This window comes from Tamandua tetradactyla, chromosome 2 (genome assembly GCF_023851605.1).
Source record: "Tamandua tetradactyla isolate mTamTet1 chromosome 2, mTamTet1.pri, whole genome shotgun sequence".
NCBI lineage: Eukaryota > Metazoa > Chordata > Mammalia > Pilosa > Myrmecophagidae > Tamandua > Tamandua tetradactyla.
Window position 1 is genome coordinate 42,502,592 of NC_135328.1, and position 26,523 is coordinate 42,529,114.

At 41.2% G+C, this 26,523-nt stretch overlaps 1 protein-coding gene across 9 annotated transcripts in view; it reads left to right on the plus strand.

Moving 5' to 3' along the window:
* TNC (tenascin C) overlaps positions 1-26,523 on the plus strand; it is a 95,164-nt gene that overhangs the window by 8,511 nt on the left and 60,130 nt on the right. For all 9 annotated transcript variants that reach the window (XM_077143698.1, XM_077143658.1, XM_077143671.1 and 6 more), the window contains exons 2-6: positions 17,150-17,734; positions 20,256-21,665; positions 23,096-23,359; positions 24,456-24,571; positions 25,333-25,489. In XM_077143698.1, the coding sequence (XP_076999813.1) occupies positions 17,278-17,734; positions 20,256-21,665; positions 23,096-23,359; positions 24,456-24,571; positions 25,333-25,489 (2,404 nt within the window). In that variant the 5' untranslated portion in view covers positions 17,150-17,277. The remainder of the gene's footprint in view (positions 1-17,149; positions 17,735-20,255; positions 21,666-23,095; positions 23,360-24,455; positions 24,572-25,332; positions 25,490-26,523) is intronic.

Below are 26,523 nucleotides of genomic sequence, written 5' to 3' on the forward strand. Positions count from 1 at the left end.
GAGCTCGCTCCTGATCTCCAAACAGACCCTGTGCTTCAGCTGTGAGTCATGTTCTCCATACCTAGTAGTTCATGCTTTTTAAGCTTTTACACTCACTGTTCACTTTTGCCTGGAATGTTCTACCTTATCTTTTTGACCTGTCATATTCTTCTTTCAAAATTCATTTCAGGTACTATCTCCTCCAGGTAAATTAGCTACCCCTTTACTACCATCACATTTCACTCATATTTTTCTCTAATGTCACCTTTATCATTCTGAAATCACCTGTTCCTCATAGGTGTACTCCTCCTGACAGTGACGTTTTTGAAGTGAGGATGGGTATCTGCTTTATCAGGATTTGACACCAAGGAAAACGGGAATAAAATTAGTCTCCAACAACTCACAAAAGTCCTTTCTCTGCTTCCAGATTTGGACATCTCCTTTACCACAGTTTATTCAGAAAGCTCAGACCTTGAAGTTGTTTTCATATTTTATCCTCTAGGCTCATAAATTTGCAGAGTGAAGTCATAACACGTGACAGGAGGAAGCCAGCCAAGCCCTGGGATGGGAAACCATCTCAGGACACAGGCTTCAAGGAGTGTCCTTGCTTCAGAGGTGGCCCCCAAGATCAAAGCATGCTCTGTTTAGGATTTTGAGAAACCAGTACCAAGGACAGAGGAAGTCCAGCCATGGATTTGAGACTGAGACACAAGAGATAGCCGAAAATCTGGAAATTATAACAAGGGATCAATCAACACCTAGTAGGAGGAAGGAAAGGGCTCAAGGAAGGGATGGAAACAAAGCACTCTTTATCTTAGGACATGGAAAAATTTGCAGCCCATGTAAAGAACTGAATAATAGTTAAGACTGTGGCTTTGGCTACAGAAAGTTCTGAGTTCAAGAGATATTTGCTTACTGTGTGATCTTGGTTTAGTGTTTAATTTCTCTAAGCCTCATTTTCCTCATCTGTATTAGAAACAAAATACTGGCACATGCTTTATAAGTTTATTGTGATAATTAAATGACTATAGTGAAAGTACAGTACTTAGTACAGAACCTAGCATTCAATATAAATTTTTATTGTCATTGTTGCTAAAATGTTCTTGGTAATAAGACCCAACCCAGAAGCAAATTCAAAGGTGTCCTATGGAACAGCATTCTTATGAGATGCACTTAAAAAAAGTGTTCTACAATCAAATGAGTTTGGGGAACACTTGAGACTGTGTCCTCTTCTTGGAAATTCATATCTTCTAAAACCATTCAAAACACTAAGGTGGGAGGGCCGCAGTGGCTCATTGGCAGAGTTCTCGCCTGCCATGCTGGAGACCTGGGTTTGATTCCTGGTGCCTGCCCATGTGAAAAAAGAAAGAAAGAAAGAAAGAAAAAACACTAAGGGCTCAAAATACAATAGAAAACAAAGCAGGTGAGGTCCTTTCACTCATGGTGCTTACATTCCAATAGAGAAGGTAAACAGTGAAAAGGAGCCAAGTAAATTTATATTATACTTTCAGGTAGTGTAATAATATTTGCTAAGAAGCAATATAAAACAGGGTAAGGGAAAAGACAATAACCAGTCCTGGATAGGGGTGCTCTTTTAGATAAGGTGGGAAATGGAGATGCCATTTGAACACAGATCTCATGGAATGATAGCAGTGAGCTCTGGAGGAAATTGGATTTTATTCTGAGCATGAATAGAAGCTAATAGGTCTTGGACCAAAGGATGCATGATCTGAGAAAACCTGCAGCAATTAATCAGTTTAACTGTATTTAACCCAGAATCCTCAAACTCATTTGGCCACAAGTACCCTTTTCCACTTAGTATTGCCATGATTAACAACATCTTAGACACAGTAAGGGAAATTCTGCACTGGAGTACAAGGCTTTACAGATTTTAAAGGGACTATGAATTTGCTCTCACTAACCCAGAACTGCAGTAAAAAGCCAGGTGAACTGCTTGTGCCAAAGCAGATGTGCCCAGAGCAGGAAAACCTAACTCTAGAGGTAGAGAGGAGCAGATTGTCAACCTAATTAGCAATCTTTTTTTGGCTAAGATCAGCAATGAACACAGCCAGGTCTCAGCAGACTCTGGAATCTCAGCTCAGGCCAAAAGAAATTTGCCAACATCTGCCCAGAAGCTAATAACCTTTTGCAAATAGTCCACCTTGGCTTAAGCCTGCTCCAAAGGGGGAGTGTATAAAACTTGAGGCTTTTATACACAGCCAGAGGCTCTGAGAGAATGAAAAAGGTCAAATATTGCAGCCCTTACATGTGGACAGCCACCAGAGAGCTGATGAAGATGTAGGAAATGAAAGGTGAAGGTATCCACTTGGGCTTTAATATCTCTCTTTATTAAACCATGCTAATTTAAGTTTGCATCTTATATGAACTCCAGGAAATTACTTTAGGAGCCATCCCAGTATAGTAACTGAGAGCACTCATTCTGGAATCACAAATCAGGGTTTAAAAGCTGACTAATTCTAAAGCCATCGAACCTCTCTGGTTTTCATTTAGTTTCCAGCTAGGCCTAATAACACCTCTCTCACCAGGCTCACCAAATGCAAAATAAATAACATGTATAAAAAAGCATCCAGCCTATGGCTTGTTAAAGTATATTGTATATACTCAACAAAATCTTACTTTCCCTTCTGTACAGCTTAATCTATATTTGGTTTTGTAATAATAGCTGTCATTTATTGAGTAATACCTATTGCATTATAACAGGGCTCAGAAAACCATGGCCTGAGCCAGCAGCCTTTTTGTGTAAATAAAGTCTTATTGGAACATATCCATGCCCATTAGTTTACAAATTGTCCATAGCTACTTTTGCTACAATGGTAGAGTTGAGTACTTGTGACAGAGAATCTGGCCCACAAAGACTAAAATATTTACAATCTGGTCCTCTAAAAAGAAGTTGCTGACCCCTGTCAATGAGCTAAATTTATATACTTAATCACTAATCTTCACTACAACCTAGCAAGGTGGATATTATTATACATATAAAGCAGTGAGGTGGAAAAAAATGGTTCTTCTAGATTCAACAACTAGTAAGCGCACACACCAAATAATGCGAAACTCTATACCTGAAGGAAGCTTAGGACAATGATAAAAGAAGTATTCACCTGTATGTTTCATCCTCTATTTGCCACTGCCTACCACTGACTTTGATTACTCTCTCTGGCTAAATTTCTTGACTTTTCTGCCATGTGCCAAATGAAATGTTCCTGCCTAGGAGAGATTCCCTTCTCTTCTTTTCATTATTTGTTTGCATGATCATATAAATCCATGCGTCCAAAAATGGACCATCTTAAATGCTCCTGACTGATTTTGTTAAGGTCATATTTTTAAAGCTACTATATAGCAAGGAGCCCAAATGTGCTGATTTGAAAATATTATGTACCCCAGAAAAGCCAATGCTTTAATCCTGACCCAATCTTGCCAATCTTGTAGGGGCAGCCATTTCTTTTAATCCTAATGCAATATTGTAGGGTGGAAACTTTTGATTAGATTAAATCCACAGAAATGTGGCACACCCAATTGTGGGTGTGACATTTTGATTAGATGGAGATGTGACTCCACCCATTCAAGGTGGGTCTTGATTAGTTTACTAGAGTCCTTTAAATGGGGAAACATTTTGGAGAAACTTCAGAGCAGATGCAGACAATTGGAGAACAGTTGCTTCACAGCAGACATGACAGAACCCATATAACCAGAGACCTTTGGTGATGAAGAAAGAAAATGCTTCTGGAAAAGTTGTTTGAAACCAGAAGCCAAAGACCCCAGCAGATGCCAGCCACTGCTTTCCTAGCTGACAGAAGGGTTCCAGACATATCAGCCTTACTTGAATTAATATCTCTTTTCCTGGATACCTTAGATTGGACATTTTTATAGGCTTAGAACTATTAACCTGTTATGTAATACATTTTCTTTATAAAAGCCATTCCATTTATGGTATATTGCATTTGGCAGTTTTGCAGACAAATATACCCAATGTTCCAGAAAGGATAGATTTTTAAGTTACTCTGTCCTGTACTTCTCACTTTGTCTTCCTCTTACTTACTAACCTTCTCTGAAGCTCTGACTCAAGGAGAGCAACTGGTTTCTGAGGGCTTTAAAAATTTCCCTGAGACATGAGGATATTATGGTGCATTTGGCTTTGTACTGTCTCTCAAGTTCAAAACTGGAAATAAAATAATTGTAAGTACCCCAATTCCTTAACACCATCCACCCAAGTTGTCTTATTAGAAGAATCTTATCAACTGTATTTGCGTAAATGATGTTGTGTATCCCTAAATATTTATTGTATAAATGTTCTTTGAACTGAGCAATTAATCATACTTCAAAAGATATCTTGTTGTAGTAGAAAAAGCATCAGGTTTGGAATAATAAGTTTGGGTTGTTAATTCTAACTCAAATAGGATAATTACTGACTGGACAACTTATTTAACCTTCTCGGGGCTTCAGTTCTATTACCAGCAAAATAGATATAACACTCCCTAATGCATAGGTTGGCATGCCAATTAAATGACACATATAGAGTTCCAGGCACAGAATAAGTGTTAAATTATTTTCTTCACTTTTAGTTGACATCACTCAAGAGCCCCAATCCTGTAACTCCACATTTACCGTAGATGAGCCATAGTTACAAATGCCTAATTTATAAGGAAAAGAATAAAGGGTCAAGGATTTGTTCTTATCAGCACTTCTCCTGAAGTGAGCCATTAAACTGAGTCCTGGGTTATACTCCAAACACAAAATAATCAAGTAGGTTTTAGAAACACTCCATAAAATCTTTCTTTCTTGGAGATTCCCAATAAATACAAACATATTAAAGACCCTGGAAAATCCTGAAGAAAGAAAGTTATATAACTTGTTTGATTTAAAATAGCATTTGGTCTAAAAGAGTATTTTCCAAGCATGTTTAATTAGGAAATTTTTTTCCCATGCATTAATAGCTATCAACATGTTATATATTATACTTTTAAAAATGCTGCTTAAGCTTAACACAGCTAAATTGAACCTAAGTCAGAGGCTAAAAATGTCTCTATTTCAGGTTTGTGGAAGGTTTCTCTTGCTCGCTCTGTAAGTCATGAAGATATTTCATTGCCAATCATTGTTTTGGATCCTGACCATTTTGTCCTTTTGAAGTTTATGTCCTTTTAACTTACTCATGCAAACCACCCTTCAACATCATAAAGGGTGACAGCAAAGCCTGGGGTCTCTGACTCATGAGTCCATCAGCCTGGATTTAATTCCTGCTCCCCCATCCAGCTGTGCCCTTGAACTGTGTGAGCCTCAGTTTTCTCTCAGTAAACTAAGCTACATCAAAGGTCTTGGAGAGGATTCAATGAGATAATGTATGAAAGGCACATAAAGCAACACCTGGCACAGATGTGTTCAGTCAATGTTATTTATTAGTGTAGCATTTAAATGGCCCCTTTTTGAGAAAGAGAAAGTAGACAATGAAAGTATGCTTGTTTTGCCTGGGATCACAGAAATTAATTACTGGAGAATTACTGTAATAGTCTTGATGTTCCCTGAGAATCCAGTTTCCTGCTTCTACTCTAAGAGGCACATTTTCATTCCGGCAGTCCTCTTCTATCAAAAGGTATCCAATCTGACTGAACTTGATTTGTACAAACTTCTATAATTATCAGTGACTCAGCCTGGCACTCTCTGCATAGTCCTCAGTCAAGCAGAATTCCATTCATTTAAATATCAAAATTAACAACACATTTCAGTTGGAAAAGATTTCCAGGCCTATCTAGCCCTGCTATGTCAAATATTTGGCACAATATCCACACTACCTGACACCTGTACCCATGGAAGACATTATTAATCCATCACAGCACTCTTTCCCCTTGAGTCAAAACATGGCCTCAGAATCTTTTTGAAAGCAGTTCCAGGTAGCCACCCCAGCTCATTGAAATTGGCACATAAGGTGAAATGTAATCGACACCCCAAATCATTTCAATCTCTTATCCAATGCTTGAACATTACTTTCTCTTTCTTGAACATGTCCAGTGTCCTAGAGCTCCCTAATAAGGGGAATAAGAAAGAAAAGGAGAGAAATATAAAATGGGTGCTAACAATTGGGTAGTAGTTATCATTAATATGCCAGGCACTTAAAATTCCATTATTTCATTCACTCTCTCCAACAACATTTTATGGTTGAAGAAGACACAGTCCAGGAAATTACAGAACTTTGTCCAAGGCTTCCCAGTAGGAAAGCGGAATTTGAGCTTGGGTCTTTCAGACTCAAAAGGCTGTGTTATTCTTTAAGCCATCACAGTGCTTCCTCAAGAGTTTTCAAAGTCTTTCAAGGCTAAATTTCTGGCACTGAGTGGCTAGTAACAGTTTTCACTGAGGCCACCATGCCACAGAGCCCTTTTCAGAAGTTCTCTTATTTTGAATTGACTTGTGAGCAAACCTATAACTTACTCTTCCCTAGAAGAATCTTTAATTTCTTGACCTTGGATCAAGAGCTTAAGAACCCCGTTTCTGATACTTATGAAAGAGTCAACTAGATTTCTTAAAATTCTGGATGCAGACCAAAATAGAGGTGGTAATGTGTCCATTGGGAAATAGATTCAAATCTATTTTTGCAACAATTTTACAAGAATAAATATTGTTGCCATTTAGTCAGCCCCATTTTTTATTTTCTGTTCTGTCTAAGCAAGAAATAGAAGCAAGAAAGCAAGTTCTCTGAAAAAATTTTATTTCGAAAATTGAAACCAGAGCAGGGCAGTTTGTGGTCTGAATGTATCAATGGACCTAGTCATATTTCATCTGAGCTTTTCTTAGGTATACTAAACCACAAATATGAATCTCATTATTGTGACTGGATGGAAATATTTTATGGATTAAGATTTGTGGATTTAATTTGGTTAGTAATGAAACTTTTGTTGGGGGGAGAGGAGCAGGAAGTCACAAAGCACCATCAATGCTTAAGCCAAACAAGTGAAGAAATAAAGTGTTTGGGTTCTTGTACGTAATATTGGCCATTTGACTTGGTCTAAAGTGAAATCCAAAATTAAGGTCAGCAGAAATATTGCTGAATTAAAAATGGATCATAGATTACTAGAACAAAAGAAGACCTTAAAAATAGAGACCACATGCAATTGTTTATTTTTCAGGAGAAAGTGTGGAGTTGCTCAAGGTCGCGCAATGAGGAGTGGGCAGAACTGGGGCTTAGAGCTCATCTTCCAGTGATTCAACTTATCACACTTTCTAATGCATGGCCCCAAGAGAACTTCAAATCTCCAGGAATTAAAAATAACCAATGAAGGTCAAAAATTCAAAAGGGGTATGGGTGACCTAAATTTAACAACATACTGTAATTTATTTGGAGGGGTTACAAATTAATAACCCAGGATGCTTCCTTCACACCAAAAGCAGAGTTGCAGGCTGAGAATACTACAGGCCTAGCCAAGTCCACCTCTTGCCAAAGGTCCAATGGGGTTTACTTTGCTCATACAGAAAACCTGTCTTAAAGTAGACAGACAGAATTGAGCTTGACTGGTGCAGGAAGGAGAGAAGTCTGTCTGGGTCGGTTTTGTACCCCAGTGGTTATTGTGGTATCTGGCATGTTGCGAGTACTTACAGCAGGTTAATGAATAAAAATAAACTAATTGCAGGGATGAGGTGGTGATGAATTCTTTGATCCATCATCCCATAGAAGAGATCATAGGAGAACTGCTTAATGTTAGGGCCATTACTATTTAATCATTCATTAATTCAACAGAAATGAGTGCCTATTATCTGTAAGTTCAAATTCAGATATATATTCAGCTTTATTTCATTCAGTATAAATCTAATGTGTGTATACTTATTTTCTAGATACAGTGCTCAGTGCTCTTGACATTCAGAGATAAGTAACTCATAGTCCTTACTCTTATGAAATTTTAATCTAATAAGGTAGCATAAATACAAGATAGAATTTGTTTAAGAGGCATAATAAATCCATATGATAGAAATACTATGAGATCAAATAATCAGAGAGTTTAGAAGAAAGAAAGATCCATTTTGTCTGAAGTTGTCAGAGAAAATTTCCAATATAGGTGTGGGGTTTTTTGAGCTGCATCTTAAAAGACAGCTTTATTTGTCCATTCAGAGATGGCAAAAGAGTTATCTGGGTGACTTTAGGGCAGCTGGCTTCCTTTCCAGTGGTAACTGAAACATGACAGCCTCTCAAAGGTGCCTACAGCTTGCTTCATCTCCATAGCATCCACAAGATGTCCGGCATGGTAAAGTCCTAATTCTATAGGGTCGATAGTGTTCCCTTTTAAGCCAGGTGTTTAGAAAATATATATAGAGAGAGACAGAGCTTGCATATTGTCTTAAACCATAACTCTTTTCCTTGGGCCGCCAGCACAAGAGGCTGTATAATAAGATGGAAATTCAGAACACTGACATTAGACCCAGATGGACTTGGGGACAAATCCCGATTCACGATTTAATAGCTCTCTGGATATGCACAAGCCACTTAGTTATTCTACACATCAGTTGCTTCATCTCCAAAATTAGGATAAAGATACTACCTCAAATGGTGGTAGTTACTGCTATTTTTATTATCACTATTGTTATTATTATTCAAATACTCCTGGACTTCTGAGGTCTCTCTAACCCATATTTGATGATTCTAAGCCCTTGCCTTGAGAGACTTCTGAGGTCTCTCTCACCCATATTTGATGATTCAGAAGGATTCTGAAATGGGGCTCCATGGAGGTGTGCTGTCATTGATGAGCAGTGTCTGCCAGGTACACAAGCAGGATTGTGGGACAGCTACATAGTTCCCTGCCCTGGACTTGAGGATCTTCCACAGTTGCCTCTAAGCCCTGCTCAAGTTTGCTTTTGATTCCATAATCTGATTTCTGTCTGTGTCTGTGGAAAGTGCCCAGCAGTTGAGCCAAACGTTTCCCATCAGGAACAATGTCTTGCAAGCCTAAACCACAGGCAGCCTGTTGTGAAGAAAGCCCTGGCTCGGCAACAAGGATAACCGGCCCAGTAGCTGCACTGCCTCTGAGCAACTCTGGCTAGGACACTGACCTCCCAGACAAGAGCCCCACCCCAGGCTCACTGACTCCCATTTTTTTTCCCAAATGAATTAGAATAGGCTCAGTGGGAAACCAAAGCTATAACCACAGACTCCCCTTCTCCTAAGGATCTTAGAGTACCTCTGTCACTTGACCAGCTGAAACACTAAGAATTACTCACTTCCATTTAAAAAGCAGTAGTGGGTTACAGGGGCCTCCCCAAGTTCCCTAAGGAATCCCTCACCCTTCAGAGCCAGGATTCCACTTTCAGTCTTCTCCAACAAAAGACTTTTGAATAATCATACAATAACAATCCACATCAGCTATTAAAAGTTTCCCTCCTGCTAAGCACTGTCCTACATGTTTTGCATGCATTATCTCATCTAGTCTCTCTCTTTCTCTTTTTTTTCTTATGTGCAGTCAAAATTAATTTTAGCCTGGGGTTGCTATTAATATTACCATTTTACAGAGAAGAAAATTGAGTTCCAGAGGCAATGTGAAACATTCAAGGTCATAGCCATTAGGTTGAACCATCTGAAATTACCACTATTCAATTGTGTGTTACCTACACAACTGGCACTTCCATATGGCTCACTCTAATAGCAAGTGGCAGAGCCAGAGTCCAATATTTGACTGGCTTTAAGTCCATAGTGTACCCCTATAGTTCTCATTAAATTCATCTCTGTTGAATGCAAGAATAAATTATTTTTAAAACACTTAATTCTCAGTTCCATAGCACCCTAACTGGGCACCAGTTAAATCACATTACTTCCCTAAATGGATAAATGCTTTCCAATGTTGGAGGGTCTAGGGTTTGGAGGGTCTTTGATTTGACAGTTGGATTTTGTCAATTCTTTTAAGACAGAGGTTGTGCTGGACCCACTCAACTGTGGGGATCAGAAGTCCTTTGGAAAAAAATCCACATTAAGGCCATGGCCTGGCCTCTCCCTCTTCCTGACACATTCCAGGAAGGAATTTATAGATGTTGGGAAGGACAAGGGTGAGGAATTTCTAGAACCTTTTATGAATGCCCATGTAAGCAACTCCACTCATGACTGACTGCCTACAACAAAATTCTCTTGTCTGTAAGCAAGAAGAAATATTTGTTATAAGCTGCCTCATTTCTTGCAAAAACTATATGGAGAGAAATTCATCTGCATTTCCAAACAGTAGGAATCTACCTTCTCCCCCTAAATCTAGATTAGTTCACATATATGCCGAAGTCAACAAGATAAACATATTCCATGAACTACTAAAAATGAAGTCATGAGTAACTAATTCTGAAATTTAATTTTAGTCAGTTGCAAGTTTTATCTTTATCTAAAAACAAAATTGTTTATTCCCTTATGACCAAAGCAAAATGCAAAAATTGCTGATTCCTTCATCTAGCGATGGTCTTTGTCCTTTGGTGAGGTGCCTAAAAATAACCATTAGTTTATTCCAAAAGGTTAGCTTCCAGACAGCTCTCCCGGAAAAATATGGAAGATTTAATAACAAGCCAAGCACCACATGAAGTACAAAGTTATAAACTAAATCAACCTTGAGATATGGCTACCATGATACTGGCCTTACTTTCTTCACCTATTAAATGATGTCTTACCTTACAATAATGTACTGAATAAAAATGTATAATGCCAATACCTGAAAAAATATTCTATACTGGCAATATCTAATATCAAGGAAATTGAAACAAGAACTCGATCTATACCTTTCGTTGGTGACTGAGTCCTAACATTACAAAAAAAAAAAAAAAAGACTCAGGACTATTTATGTTTGTTTGTTTACTATTTTTGTGGAAGGCAAGAGCTATAAATGTGCCAGGTATTTGGAATTAAAAGGACTAAATGCAGAAGCCTAAGTTCTGCCTAACTTTCTCAACAGATGACTACATGTAATTAGACACACCAGCTTTAGAAAGGGACGCATTGTTTACCGGGTTAAGTACCAACACTTCACGTTGATCTTTAATACCCTCTTCAGTATGGCTTCTATCACTACATGTACTTTCTCCCTTTCCACTCTGCAATCCATATTTCATACCACAGTAGAAATAGGACACCCCACCCCGCCCCACCCAGTTTTCTCTCCATGCTACCATGGCTTTGCATCACAAAGGAAAGCCACGTTAATTCTGTCATCTTCATTCTCCTCATCACCCATGCATTCCAACTTCCTTGTTTTTTCTCATGCTGTTCCCTCGCTCTAGATCACCATAGGCTTCAAATTCTATCCAGCCACTGTGGTTATATCCAGCCACTTTTCCAAATGCCACTAATCCCTCAGGTTCTTCTTAAATGTCTTTTTTGGGCCCCTAAAAAGAATGAGCCTCTCTCTATTTTGAACGTTAATTGGCTTAGGTTATCCAATCTTTTTTTTGTTATCTATTGTGTCACTATTGTAGTCATGGGTTTGTCTCTCTGAGTCTTCTATGCCTTCTGGATGCAAAGTTTCTGTCCTGATCTATTCTATACTTGATCAATGTTATTACTCCTTCCATTATTATTAACTATCATATATAAAGCACCTCCTATGTGCCAAGCACCATGCTAATAGCTTAACATACATCTTTTCATTTCAATTCCATCCTCCCACTACTCTATGAGATAAACATATTGACCTCCCTGCAGGAGAGAAGGCAAATGAGACCCAGAGAGAGAAAGTGAATGGCCATGGGCAACTGCTACTAAATTGAAAATCTGGTTTCTAAACAAGTCTAGCTCATTCCAAAGACCAGGCTCTTTCCTCTCCACTCAGATGCTTTATCAAAATAAGTATATAAAGGGCTGAATGAAATGGACTGGGACCCTTCAAAAACTCTGGAGCAAATCAGTGCAGGGTCAACAGACATTCGAGGGTTATGAGTTGTCTTTGACATACCTTACTGGCTTTCAAGAGGTCAGTGAGTCAGGGAAGGATGAGGTATTTTGCATAGCCATAATGGTTCCTGGAGTAGTTTAGCTTTGTTAGATTAAAGAGAAGACTCTCTTGGAGAACCTGGGGCTTGATGATGTGAAAATAGAGGAAGAAGAAAAGATTTTCTAACCCAAGGGTACAGTGGGGAGAGAGGACTGCTGACCTGAGGCAAAGTGGTTGTCTCTTCAGATTTGAGAACAGTGCCTTAAAAGCAACTCCTCACGTGTACCTGGATATATTTGAACATACATTCTACATTTCAGTGTACATACATGTTGCTTATGCTTAACTGAATTAGTCAAAAGATACCAACTTCTCTCCCCAAACCCCTGGAACTGCTGTCTGAAATAATCAGCCACTTTCATTTTGACAGTAAGACTTAACATCAGAACTTTCTTATAGCCTCAGATGTCCATTCATTTTACTTCTTTGAGCTTCAGTTTCCTCATTTGTATCATGGGGTAATATCATCAAGCAACTCTCTAAACCAGCACAGCCCAATAGAACTTTCTGCAGTGATGGGAATATTCTTTATTTGTGCTATCTAATCACAAGACATATGTGACTATTAAGTAATTGAAATGTGGGTAGTACAACCAAGGAATGGAATTTTTATTTTATTTAATGTTAATTAATTTGAATTTTAATAGTCACATATGTCTGGTGGCTACCATATTGGGTAGCACACATTTTTTTGTTTCCTAGCTGCCAAAAAAAAATCCCATATAATGGGTAACAACAGGTATTTATTGGCTAGCAGGCTTACTTCCTTCCAGGGTCAATATCTTCTCACTAGCCAGCAATCTTTGGGTTCCAGGAAGAGAGTGATTCAAACCCCAAACAGTTTCAGTTTGTCTACAAAATCTGTACTTTTCAAGACTATTCTATCTACATTCCAGTGCCTTGGAGCTTGCTACATTCCCAAAGAAGCCCTGCCCATCGGATGACAAGTTCAATTAGGAAAGTCTTTTTCTTGTTGTGTTGAAATTTTCCTTCTTATAACCACTGCATTACCCACTCCCTCCTACCACCCCCACCCCCACACTCATTTGTCCTTGCTCTGTCATTTCAGGCCATGTGGAACAAGCCAGTTCCTGCTTCCAGCTACCAAAATCCTGTCCCACTTAATCTTGGCTTCCCCAGCTATAGGATAAACACGCACAGCTCCCCAGTCCTTCCTCTCACCAGATATTTTCCAAACTTTTCATTGCCTATTCATTTCCTATAAAGATAAAAATCTGATTGTGCTTTTTTAAAGAGTCTCTGCAGAATAAGTTGCTTATTTTGAAATTGTAAAAGCCCTACTATCAGGACGTGATTTTTCATATCTAGCCTAAATATCTCAAACATCAATCTAAAGCAATTTTCCTCAGTTCCGACCTTAAGGGAGACATAAACTAGCCAGTTGTCTACATGAGAATATTTTACATTCTTAGAGGTCATTATTTGCTCCTTATCTTTTCCCCTTCTGGTATAAATATTTCCAGTCCTACTAAATTTATCTTCATAAGGTTTACCTTCTTGTGCATCAATGATTTCTGCAGCTCCTCTTTGGTCTATATTCAAGTAGCTACAAGTTTAGGATTGGACTCAACTGTGAGGTCAAGTTTAGGCTTAAGCCAAGAGAGGCTAATGGCCTGGTCTCTTGCTAGGTTAAGTTCCTATGCTGACATCAGAGTGCAGCAAAATAGCAGCTACTTTTTAACATGTGCCTGCCATGACCCTGACACAATGGTAAGTACTTTATGTACAGATTGCTGCTCCTTATCCCACTGTGGATGTGTTTTGACCCCCATTTTTCAAACAAGGTAATGGTTTAGAGAGGACCGTTAGCTTGCCAAAGTCACATAGCTAGTGAGTGGCATTTGACCCCAGGTTTACCTAATTCCAAAGCCTCAGTGCTTCCCCCCGTCCCGGCACTGAAGGCATAAGGGATCTTTCCCAAAGTACAAAAGCATCCACCTGCCCTCGGACCACCATGAGCCAACGTGAAATACACAAAACTCAAGAATCACATTTCCTTTCCCACGTCATGCAACATTTAGCTGGGCCAGTGCACATCACTTAAATACACAGTGAAAAATCCTCACTCTACCCTTAGCTGGTCATAATTACACCAGGCTCATTGCCTTGGAAGTCTCAACAAGCAACTCTCATAGCCTTTTAGATGGAAATTTAAGTCATTTAGGAACACACACAAAAGTGTTGGGTAAAAGTCCAAAAGCATTTCAAACTTGGCTCATGGCCCTTCCTCAAAAAGAAGAACTAAGAATTGATGGAAAGGGGTTTGAAGGCAAACAAAGTTAGAGTAATCATTCCGATAGAGTACATAATCAATAAATATTTGTTCAGTAAGCAAATAAGAGGGGCCAAACTGGTTGGAGAGAAAACTTACCAAGCTGTGCTCTTTAAGATAATCTTCCCTCAGTAATCTTACCTACATCACGGATCTGCAATTCTTTTTTCTAGGAAAGTAATTTAAATAAAAAGCATACTCAGAAGAGTTTTGGGGGGGTTCTTTGCTTTTATTTTGTTTGTTTGGTGTTTTATTAGGTTTCTCGCTTTGCTTTGTTGTGTTTGGGATATTTTAGCTTAAGCAACAAGTATATGCCCTAAGTAGATGCTACATGGATAGCTGGCAAACGTTCAACTATGAATATAATGAGGGTGGGAATGAGGGTGGGGTGTGCATAAGACGTTTTGGTGAAATGCACGGTGGGTGCTTTCTAAGTCTCCGGGCACCTCCTCAGTCCTACATCAGTGCTTCTTTACAATCTCTCTCCAAATTTTGCAAAGACTTTCTGTCATCATGAAGGAGGTGATCAGATGGGATCATTTTTGTTTGTGGTTGGTTTTTATTGTGGTATCATATACATAATATAAAATTTTATATAATATAAAATATAAAATTACATTCACAATGTTTTGCTACTATCACTACATACATTACCAAGAGGTTTTCATGATCCCATCAGAAACTCTACCTATTAAGCAATAATGTCCCATTGCCCCCTCCCTCTGGCCCAGGGTAACCTCTAATCTACCTTCTGTCTCTATGAATTTAACTCTTCTAGATATTTCATATAGTTGGAACCATGCAATATTTGTCCTTTTTTTTAATTTAATCTGGTTTAATTTACTTAACATGATGATTTCACGATTCACCATGCTGTAGCATTTATCAGAACTTCATTCCTTTTTATCGCGGAATAATCCTCCATCATGTGTATAGACAAATGAAAAAAAACATTTTGTTTATCCATTTATCTGTTGATAGGTACTTAGGTTGTCTCCACCTTTGACCATTATGAATGATGCTGCTGTGAACATAAGTTCAAGATCCTGTTTTCAATTCTTTTGAGTAGGTACACAGAAGAGAATTGTCAGATCATATGGTAATTGTATGTTCAACTTTTCAAGAAACTGCCAAATATTTTCTGGAGGGGCCGCCCCATTTTATGTTGCTACCAACAATGTACAAGTGTTTCAATTTATCTGCATTCTTGCCTCATTTTTTCCCCCTTTAAAAATAATAACCATCCCAGCGGGTGTGTGGTGTCCTTGATTTTGATTTGTATCTCGGTTGGGATCATGTTGTTGCCTCTTTTCCTTAGGATAAGAGCCTTCTGGAAAAAAAGTTAGAAAACCTAACTCTTATAGAATCAAGCGATCCAAAGAGCAGAGCTACTTGACATAAAAGAACTGACTTAGAATGTGTAATATGTATGGGCATAAGGAAATGTTAATTTGTGAAATGACTGATTGAAAATCAAATAGCCTTTCAATTATTTCCTTGAACTGCATTCAGGTGTATGTCTAATTAAATAGAACCATTAATGCAACTTCATACCATATATAGCACATTCTCCCATGCATCTAAGGCAGTATTTTAGTCAATATTATAACCACGTAAACTTTAGCAATGTATTCCTGAACTTCCTCAACATTTCTTAATTGCCATTTCGACTCCCCTTTCCTCTGCTACGAGGCTGCCCACAAAGGTGAATGGCCAAACACAGATGAACAGGAGATCTTGGCAGAATGAGAGATATCCTATAGTGACATAGCCTCTTCCATAGTGCTACCATCTAATTTTCCTAACTCTTTAAGTCTCTGCTTAAATTCCACCCTTTCTAATAAACCATTGCCCTTTTGACAACTTCATTTCTTTTAACTCCATGAGCAGTTATATTCTGTACCACAAAATAGATCTTTTGCATTCCTTCTTATTTTGTCCCCAAAGAAAATAAAATAGGTGATCCCATTTTCTTCTTATTTCTATTATAAATCCTTGGCGAGTAGGCTCTTGTTCATTCATGTACTTCTATTATCCATTGAACTTTGATTATTGTGAATAACTCAGCAAGAATTCCATAGGAACTTGTTGGTTGGAGAAGATATCAGAGGTTTGTGGGCTTCCTTTCCAAGGTATCTCTTGCTCTGAATCACAATTTGGACAACTGGCTCAGGAACACTATCAGTTTCTTCTAAAAATTTGACTTTTTAAAGTTTTAGAGGAAAATCAACGTAGAATGAAAGCGTTTCAGAGAGGTAGAATAATATGAGAACAGGTGTATAACTACTAAGACTCTCACCTGGGATTAGAATTGCTTGCCTTCTGAAGTTCTTAAATTTAACCTCTTTCTCCATGACAGAGGAGGACAAGCACATGTTAAACTCGTTTTGGAAGCTAATAACAAGACTTAAGAGTTAATGAATATCTCCTGGGACTATGTCCTTCATAGCACCCTATTGACTCAATCAAAGTGTTAGCCAATAAATATTTAAGGAACTAATGAATACATGAGTGATTTTTACTTGATGCTTTCACTTACATCATTATTTTAACACTGCTCTTAGCCATTATGATCTTAACAGCAGAAAGTAAAATAAGCTCCAAAAGAGTTATATAACTTGCCAAAGGCCCCAGAACTACAACTGGTCAAACCCAAGTCTGCCTTTGACCAATGTTTTACCCTTTCCTCTATAACCCACCACTTCCCTAAATTTCCTGAAAGTGAGTAATGAGTGAAATCATTCATTCAAGATTGCAAAATTCTTTTAGAGACCACTTTATAATAATAGTACATTGGATACTTGAAGAAATATCAGGGGTGTTTCAAACACAGGAGAAAGAAAATCAAGATTCTCATGGAATGGCGTATATTCAATAGATAGGATTAGTCGTAGACACTAACATACTTGTTTTCTTTGCTTACTTGTAGAAGACAATTTCTTCAAGAAGAGAAGGGACGGCTGATTTGGATTCTACCCTGGCCTTTCAATCCCACAAATCAGCCTGAGAGTGAGACACCCTAGGACTCCAGAGCATCCTGCTGAACCCAGCTCTACCATGGGGGCTGTGACTCAGCTATTGGCAGGCATTTTCATAACTTTCCTTGCCCTCCCTACTGAAGGGGGTGTCCTCAAGAAAGTCATTCGGCACAAGCGGCAGAGTGGGGTGAATGTGACACAGCCAGAGGAGCATCAGCCAGTGGTGTTCAACCATGTCTACAATATCAAGCTGCCTATGGGGTCCCAGTGCTCAGTGGATCTAGAATCAGCCGGTGGGGAAAAAGACCTGGTCCCACCACCACAGCCCAGCGAAAGCTTCCAGGAGCACACAGTGGACGGGGAAAACCAGATTGTCTTTACACACCGCATCAACATCCCCCGCCAGGCCTGCGGCTGTGCTGCTGCTCCTGATGTCAAGGAACTCCTGAGCAGGCTGGAGGAGCTTGAGAGTCTGGTGTCTTCCCTGCGGGAACAGTGCACCTCGGGAGCAGGCTGCTGTCTCCAGCCTGCCGAAGGTAGGAGATGCTGGTGGCTGGTCATGCCCCACCCATCCTACCCCCAACTGGGAGGAATGGAAGCATGGCAGGATCCATCAGTTTCTCAGAAAATGGGTTCCCTGGAAAACTAGCCTCACAAGGTGTTCATTAAAAAAGAGACTTTATGGCTAAATAAATGTGGGGAATATAGTCATCTCTATCTTGCTCTGGGAAAGTCATAGAGTCAGATGTTTCTCAGAGGGGCTTCTGGGCTTCTTGAAAAGTTCTACTTTGAAAAACCCTATTTCATTTTAATTACAAGTTTCTAAAACTTATATGACCATGAAATCTACCATTCTCTATCTCAATACATAGGAACATAATTTGACATTCCCGAGCCAAAGAACACTCTTTGATGGGCTACTAATATAGCTCACTTACCTTTTTTGACCAGAAAAAGGACGGGATACCTCAAGGTAATGACGTGCTGAGTCAGGACTCAAACCATGTTGCCTCTCATCTCATGTTCTTACAAATGTCCATGCTGCCTGTGATAATGTAAAGTCTGGGGAATTTGGAAAAATGTTCCAATTTAATGGCAATGACATTGATGGTCACAACCATGAATTGAGTTCCCACTAGTTACCATGCACAGTGATTCATCATCTCATCTAATCCTCCCAACAAGCCTTTGACATAAGGCATGATATCCCTCTTTGCAGATACAAGAACAGAGATTCAGAGAAATTAACTAACTAGCATAAGGTGACACAAAGAGTCATAGGAGATAAGGGCTTTGAATTTGCCTATGTGTCTCCAGGGTGCACATTCTCCCAGTGACACCTGCCTCCATGTACATCCATTTTAAAGAATTCTGTCACTTTGGAATTCTGTCTTCATCTCCATTCCCTATAGCTGATAGTGCTACAAGGTGTTTCAGCAATTTCAAATCAGAGAAGAAAATTTCTATTTCTACCACTCAGAACAAAGTATCAGAAAATGCTTCCACAAATTATTCCAAGAGTAGACAGAATCAACATAAATAAGTGGATAGCATATGCTCTAGGTTTCTAAGGCAAAAAGAAAATTAAAACCACAGACACATTTTCTGTATGTATGAATTTGTATGCATAAAATTTTATGGGAAAATGCAGATGGGAACTAAAAGTAGAGTTAATTCTAAAGAGTGGATTGAAATAATTGTTTGGAGCAGCATGGTCCAACTGAAATATAAAGTGAACCATACATATAACCTTAAATTCTCCAGTACCCACATTTTAAAAAGTAAAACGGAACAGGTGACAATAATTTTAATCATCTATTTTACTGAACCCAATTTAACCAAAATTACCAGCTTTTCAGCCTGGATTCAATATAAACATTTATCTTTCTCATATTATTTCCTTGTATGCTAAGTCTTTGAAATCCAATGTGTGCTTTAAACTCACAGCACATGTCACTATAGACTAGCCCCGATTTAAATGCTTATTAGTGACCTGTGGTTAGTGGCTGTCATGTTGGACAGCCCAGAACTGGAACCTCACCTCTCAAACCAGCATTTGTTACTCAAAATCTTTCCTTCCAGCTGTCAAAAAGGAAATAACACAAATAAATCACAACTGTATCTAGATGCAGAGGCACTAGAAATATATTTTTTTCTTCTGCTCGAGGTCCCTGGAGATCAGCCCAGTGACTCCTGTGAACTGAGCCAAAACAATATTCAGGCTTCAAAGAACATTCATACATTCGTCAGGTTTACCAACCACTGCATCCTTCAGGATAAGAGAGGGGAAAAGGATAAAAGCACATGTATTTCCTGGGGTAGGAGATGGAGGGGCAGACAAATTGAAAGTGGCCTTATGGAAATAGAGAGCCATACCTTAATTGCCTCATTTTAATTTGGGGAAATCAGAACGTTTGGGTCATGTAAACCCACAGACAACTTGAGTCAACCCAAAACACCCTGGAAGAGAAAATAGGAGAAAGCATAACAAACAGAGCAGTGGGTTAAATTTTATATACCCCAGTGAAGTAGAGCTTTTGGACCCACTTTAACAATGAGGAAATTGCATTCCAGAAAGTCTAAATCCCTTCCCAAATGCAACACAGCTAGCAAGTTAAAGAGTCAGAATTTAGTTCAGTTCCACCACTGTCTCTTGGGCGTCTGCTGTGTGCTTGACCTTGGCCAGCACCAGATAAGTAACCATACAAGCAAAGCATAATACATTCCACAAGGCAGTGATTCATGATCATTTGGAGTCACGGAACTCCTTGAATGTCGGATGAAAACTGTGGCTCTTCCTGGGAATGGAAACACATACACACACACCAGCACACATCAATCTATGCTATCTTTATGTATAATTCTACAATTTCAAGGAGGAGCTAGAGCCCCTGAAATCCCAGGTGAAGAATTTCTACCTGGTGCAACTGGATGTGAGTCCCATCTGACTCCACACACTAAGCAACTGGTCTTCAAGCCAAATGGGGGCTGTGGGTACCCACACCCTGTGGCTGAATTTGAATCTGGATTTCACGGACAGGTTCTCTTTGTTTACAGGCCGCCTGGACACCAGGCCCTTCTGCAGCGGCCGGGGCAACTTCAGCACTGAAGGATGTGGCTGCATTTGTGAACCCGGCTGGAAAGGCCCCAACTGCTCTGAGCCTGACTGTCCTGGCAGCTGCCACCTGCGAGGCCAGTGCATCGACGGCCAGTGCGTCTGTAACGAAGGCTTCACCGGGGAGGACTGCAGCCAACTGGCCTGTCTGAGCGACTGCAATGACCAGGGCAAGTGCGTAAACGGGGTCTGCGTCTGTTTCGAAGGCTACGCTGGGGCCGACTGCAGCCGCGAGGTCTGCCCAGTGCCCTGCAGCCAGGAGCACGGCACCTGCGTGCAGGGACGGTGCGTGTGCCAGGACGGCTTCGCAGGAGAGGACTGCAATGAGCCCCTCTGCCTCAACAACTGCCACAACCGCGGGCGGTGCGTGGAGAACGAGTGTGTGTGTGACGAGGGCTTCACGGGCGAGGATTGCAGCGAGCTCATCTGCCCCAACGACTGTTTCGACCGCGGCCGCTGTGTCAACGGGACCTGCTACTGCGAGAAAGGCTTCACTGGGGAGGACTGCAGCCAGCTCACCTGCCCCAACGCCTGCAGGGGCCAAGGCCGGTGCGAGGAGGGGCAGTGCGTGTGTGACGAGGGCTTCGCCGGGGTGGACTGCGGGGAAAAGAGGTGCCCGGCCGATTGTCACAACCACGGCCGCTGCATCGAGGGGCGGTGCGAGTGTGATGACGGCTTCGCGGGACTCGACTGCGGGGAGCTCAGATGCCCTAACGACTGCCACGGCCACGGCCGCTGCGTCAACGGGCAGTGCGTGTGTGACGAGGGGTACACCGGGGAGGACTGCGGCCAGCTGCGGTGCCCCAGTGACTGTAACAGCCGCGGCCGCTGCGTGCAGGGGAAGTGCCTGTGCGAGCATGGCTTCACGGGCTACGACTGCAGCCACATGCGCTGCCCCAACGACTGCCACCAGCACGGCCGCTGCGTGAATGGCATGTGCGTGTGCGAGGACGGGTACACGGGTGAGGACTGCCGTGACCGGCGGTGCCCCAAGGACTGTAGCCGCCGGGGCCGCTGCGTGGACGGGCAGTGCATGTGTGAAGACGGCTTCAGGGGCCCCGACTGTGCAGAGATCGCCTGTCCGAACGACTGCCATGGCCAGGGCAACTGCCTGAACGGGCAGTGCGTGTGCCACGAAGGCTTCACGGGCAAAGACTGCAAGGAGCGAAGGTGTCCCGAGGACTGCAACGGCCGGGGCCGCTGCGTGGATGGCCAGTGCGTGTGTGACCAGGGCTTCACAGGCCCGGGCTGCGGGCAGCGCTCCTGCCCCAATGACTGCAGTCATTTAGGGCAGTGCGTGGCCGGCCGCTGCATCTGTGGTGAAGGTTACGCCGGGGAAGATTGCTCCGAGGGTGCGTACTGGGCCGGAACTAGCATGGTAATGGCAGAGAGTCCTTGAATGTTGGGACTGGGTTGGCAGGAGAGGGTTATATTACACATTCACATGCATACACGTACATGCTCACATACACTCAAACACACATGCATTCACCCACATGCACACACTCTCATTAACACATTCATGCACCCTTACACGCATACACACTTGTTTGCATACACACACATATACACTCACTCTCACTTCACACACTTTCACACACTGTCAAACATACAAACACGCTGACTCCTTGAGGGGCCTTTGTCATTCACCTGTTAAAGCTCTGAAGCTTAGAAAGGTAAGTAATTTTCCCAAGAGCATGCAGCTACTCAGTCACAATAGCTGGGGAATCTGAGCCTGCCTAATTCATCTATTCTTAGTTTAACATTCAATGTCAACAATGAAGTAGTTGAAACAATAACCTTCTTTTGCTAAACATAAACTCTCTCCTAAGATTGAGCTGCTAATGAACAAAACCATTTATTAGGATGGAAATAACATTGCAGTTAAATAGAATGGGACAGTGAGTTACATAAGGCAAAATGTTTGAAATGTCCCTCAGATAAATGTTTACCATCTATCTACCAGACAGACCTATCTTTGAAATCATCTCATTTTTACCATCTTTTGTTCCAAGGGCTGCATGCTCCTTAGAGGTGTGCTGTCCCCAGCAGTTAGCACAAAACATGGTTTATAGTAAGTGCTCAGTAAACATTGGCTGAATGAAAGCATAGCAAAGAATGGTAACAATCATGTTTAATAAGGATCTTCTTTGTACTTTTCTCATCTACCCATATATGTAACTTTCATAACTAAGAATTTCTGCCTTGATTAAAGCTACTGGTAGCTAGGAATTAATAAATGGCTCTGAGTTTAGCATGGCCAAGGCAGGAAATCTTGAAGGGAAAGAATACTAGGTTAGCAGGGAGGAAATATGAGTTCCAGAATTGAGGAGGGAAGCAACCTTGGCAAGACCCTCTGCCTTGCTGGACTTCCACCTAGAAAATGCAAGAGTTGGACCAGATGAGCCCCAAACCCTCTTCCAGTGCTAAGGATGACTCTGAGCCCAGAGCAGGGAGGCAAGTGCAGGCCCCCTTTCCCATGCCAATATCCTTCATCTGAACCAAGACCCAGAGAATAGAGAAGTGGGAGGAGCCAGGCCACCCAGGGCACTGAATGCCACACTCCTGACCTTGAAATGTATTTAGCCTGAAGGCAATGGACAGCCCCTAAGGTCTTAAAGATGGGTCACAGCAGGGGGTCCTTGATGAGTTCTGCATTGCAGGGGAAGACCCTTAGGCTTCTGTTACTGGCAATAGAAGAGACAGGCAAAGGGAAAACAAACCTAGAGATAAGTCACAGTGGACATTACTGACCTGAGCTATCCTTCCTTATTCGTGCCAGTGTCCCCTCCCAAAGAACTCATCGTGACGGAAGTGACAGAAGAGACTGTCAACCTGGCTTGGGACAATGAGATGCGGGTCACAGAATACCTCATCGTGTACACACCCACCCACGCTGACGGCCTGGAGATGCAGTTCCGCGTGCCCGGGGACCAGACATCCACCACCATCCGGGAACTGGAGCCTGGTGTGGAGTACTTCATCCGCGTGTTCGCCATCCTGGGGAACAAGAAGAGCATTCCCGTCAGCGCCAGGGTTGCCACTTGTGAGTGAGCAGAAGCCCCCTTGGCCCCCCCAGCATGACCCATTCCCATGGGCTCCTCCCTCAGCTTTGCCCCAACACACCTGTAGTTCTTGTTTTATAGTCATAACAATTCAGAAGAGTCAAAATTCAAATAAACCTATTGAATATTTTCTTAAAGAAACTCATTTTCCACAAAGTTTCTCTCCTTGCTCTCCTCTGTCTTTCCTGCTGCAGAGAAGTATTACAGGTAACACTTACCATGCACCAGACTTTGTTATGAGCACTATGCATGTATTAACTCATTTGACCTTCACCACAGCCCCATGAGTTTGGTGCTTTATCAACCCACTTTACAGATGAGGAAACCAAGACCCACAAGGGTTAAAATGCATCTCAGCCCAAATCACAACACAGCTAGTAAGTGGTAGAGATGGAATTTGAACCCCATACATTTGGTTGCAGAGTTCACACTCTTAACTATTCAACTCTACTACCTTTCTATGGAGTTCACTGTCTATTTAAAAAAAAGAAAGAAGAAAGAAACATTAGCATGCAAGTTATTCCATTAAGAGTCCAACTTTAGTGCAATTGCCTGTACATCTGAACGGCAAGTTGTGGCTGGAAATTGGCCTTTTCTTGCTTAGTAATAATGACATTGGCCGCCATGTATTGAAATTGTGTTATGTACCAGGAACCATGCCCACATTCTACACAGATTATCTCAGTTCTCAAAACATCCCTGAGGGGCAGGCGTACCTCCCGCATTCTCATGGGAGCTGAAACTGATGCTCTGTGTATCCTGCCCCAGGTTGCTAAAAGTAGTAATGGTGGAAGTTAGGTGCTAGCCCAAGTTTCTTTGATTCCAAAGCCCACGCTCTCATTAGGTTGAACAGGATGAATTTGCCCATATTTAATCATACGGTTAGTCCTAATATTGGTTTTCCTACTGCCTTGCAGTAGACACCTTCCTGGAAGAACCTTGAAATGGTTTCTAGCCCAGATTACCAGCTCTTAAGTGTAGCAAACATCCACCCCTTGGGTTAGTGAAATCAAAACTGCATTGCCCATGCCACACCCATGCTCCACCCTCACCTCCTGCTTATGCTATTCTTGACAGACTTACCCGCACCCGAAGGCCTAAAATTCAAGTCGATCAAGGAGACATCTGTGGAAGTGGAGTGGGACCCTCTGGATATTGCTTTTGAAAACTGGGAGATCATCTTCCGCAATATGGTAAGAAGCACAAAGGAGCGGGTGTCTTTGACCAGAAGGTTCTGAAAGGTCGTTCAGAGGGCTCTGCCAACTTTCATATCAACTAGATTTCCTAAGTGATTGGTGAAGGGCAACCTCAATTTATCACCCTGCGTGTGCATATATATTCTCAGCGACATTGTTTCTTTCCCCTGATTGTAAATAGCATTTAGGGCTGAGCCTTGATAAATAGAAACAAAGTCATCTCCAGGTTCCAACTGCTCCTCACACTCATGCAAACCTCAACTCAGAGGCAAAGAAGAGAAGAAATTATCTCAGCCCTGAAATGCCTCGAAGCACATCTCAGTTTGAGCATCCCGTTTTTCTAGGCCGAAAAACTTATGTAAGGCAGGGAACTGGGTTCTTGAGTTTTAAGGCTGACTCTGCCACTAACTGTGTGACGAAAGGAGCATCATTCGACTGTTCTGTCGCTGGCCTCTTAGTCTTTTAAAGGAGAAACTGAGCTTGTGGCTTTAGAATTCCTTGTCCCTCCACATTCTGTCATTTGATATGGATGTCAAAGGGATGAATAGAGAGGTTTTGAAGAGGCAGAAAAGAACTTAAGAAATGATTTATTCATCCCTGTATCCTCAACACATAATGCACTGATCTGATGCATAGTAGGTGCTTACATATGGATGTAAGAATAAAGGAGGAATAAAAAACTGCATAATTAATGAATCAGATGAAAGAAGAGATTGATGCTTCCTAAAAGCCTTACCAGGATGGCCCTTATATTTCAGAACAAAGAAGATGAGGGGGAGATCACCAAAAGCCTGAGGAGGCCAGAGACCACGTACCGGCAAACTGGCCTAGCTCCTGGACAAGAGTACGAGATATCTCTGCACATCGTGAAAAACAATACCCGTGGCCCCGGCCTGAAGAGAGTGACAACTACCCGTGAGTATAACCTTTAGTGCCCCTGATAAAATAGTAGAGTTGATTAATATCTCACAGGGCCTCCTGGTTCATAAGATGCCCTCTCATATATTCTCTTTATCAATTAACTTTTGCTGTGTAACAAGTCCTAAAATTTGTGGCATAAAATTATTCTGCAGGTTTGTGACTTGGAGCTGGTCTCAGCTGAGCAATTTTTTCTGGTCTTGACTGAGCTCAGTCATGTGTCTCTGTGGGTTGGGGACCGGTTGGCCTAGGGTGGCCTTGGCTGGGGGTGGCCTCTTATCCTCCAGTAGCCTGGCCTCAGCCTATTCACATGGCAGTCAAATAGGCTCAAAACTGGCACCAATTCGCTTCTATCAAAGCAAATCCCAAGGCTGATGTAGATTTTGGTGGGGAAAAACAGATCATCTTTTGATGAGAGGAGGTTGAAAGTCACAATTCAGAAGGCTATGGATATAGGAAGTGAAATAATTGAGACTATTGCAAACAGTCTGCCAAGTCATCTAATTTAATCTTAGTGGCAGTTCTCTAAAAGAATCAGGACAAATATTAATGTCATTATTTTTCAAAAGTAGAAACTGAGACAGAGCAGTTAAATCAATTTAACCAACATCATATGACTAATAGTGCCAAGGCCACATCTTTAAGCCAGGGACTAATTTTATGGTTTTAACCCCATCACCACTAGAATTGACTAGGTTCCAATTTATGCAGAATGTTGATTTCCATGTGATCAGCAGGAATCTAAATCAAATCCCATTCACTACTAATGGTGTCAGAGCATCTTGAGAGCAAAATAGCATTTGTTCCTGATAGATCATTTGGGGGAAAAAATCTGAATTTGAAGTTGTTCTATGAGGAAGCACATTTTTAAAAGAAGGAAAATAAGAAATAAAATCATTTTGCATTGTTGCTGGGTAAAACCTCTTTATTTTCCCTAAGACAACATATGTACCAACTGTTTAAAGAATTGATGCTTCTTGGCAGGGGATTGTTGGAAAAGTTAGGTCTACTGACTAATAACAAGAAAGAAC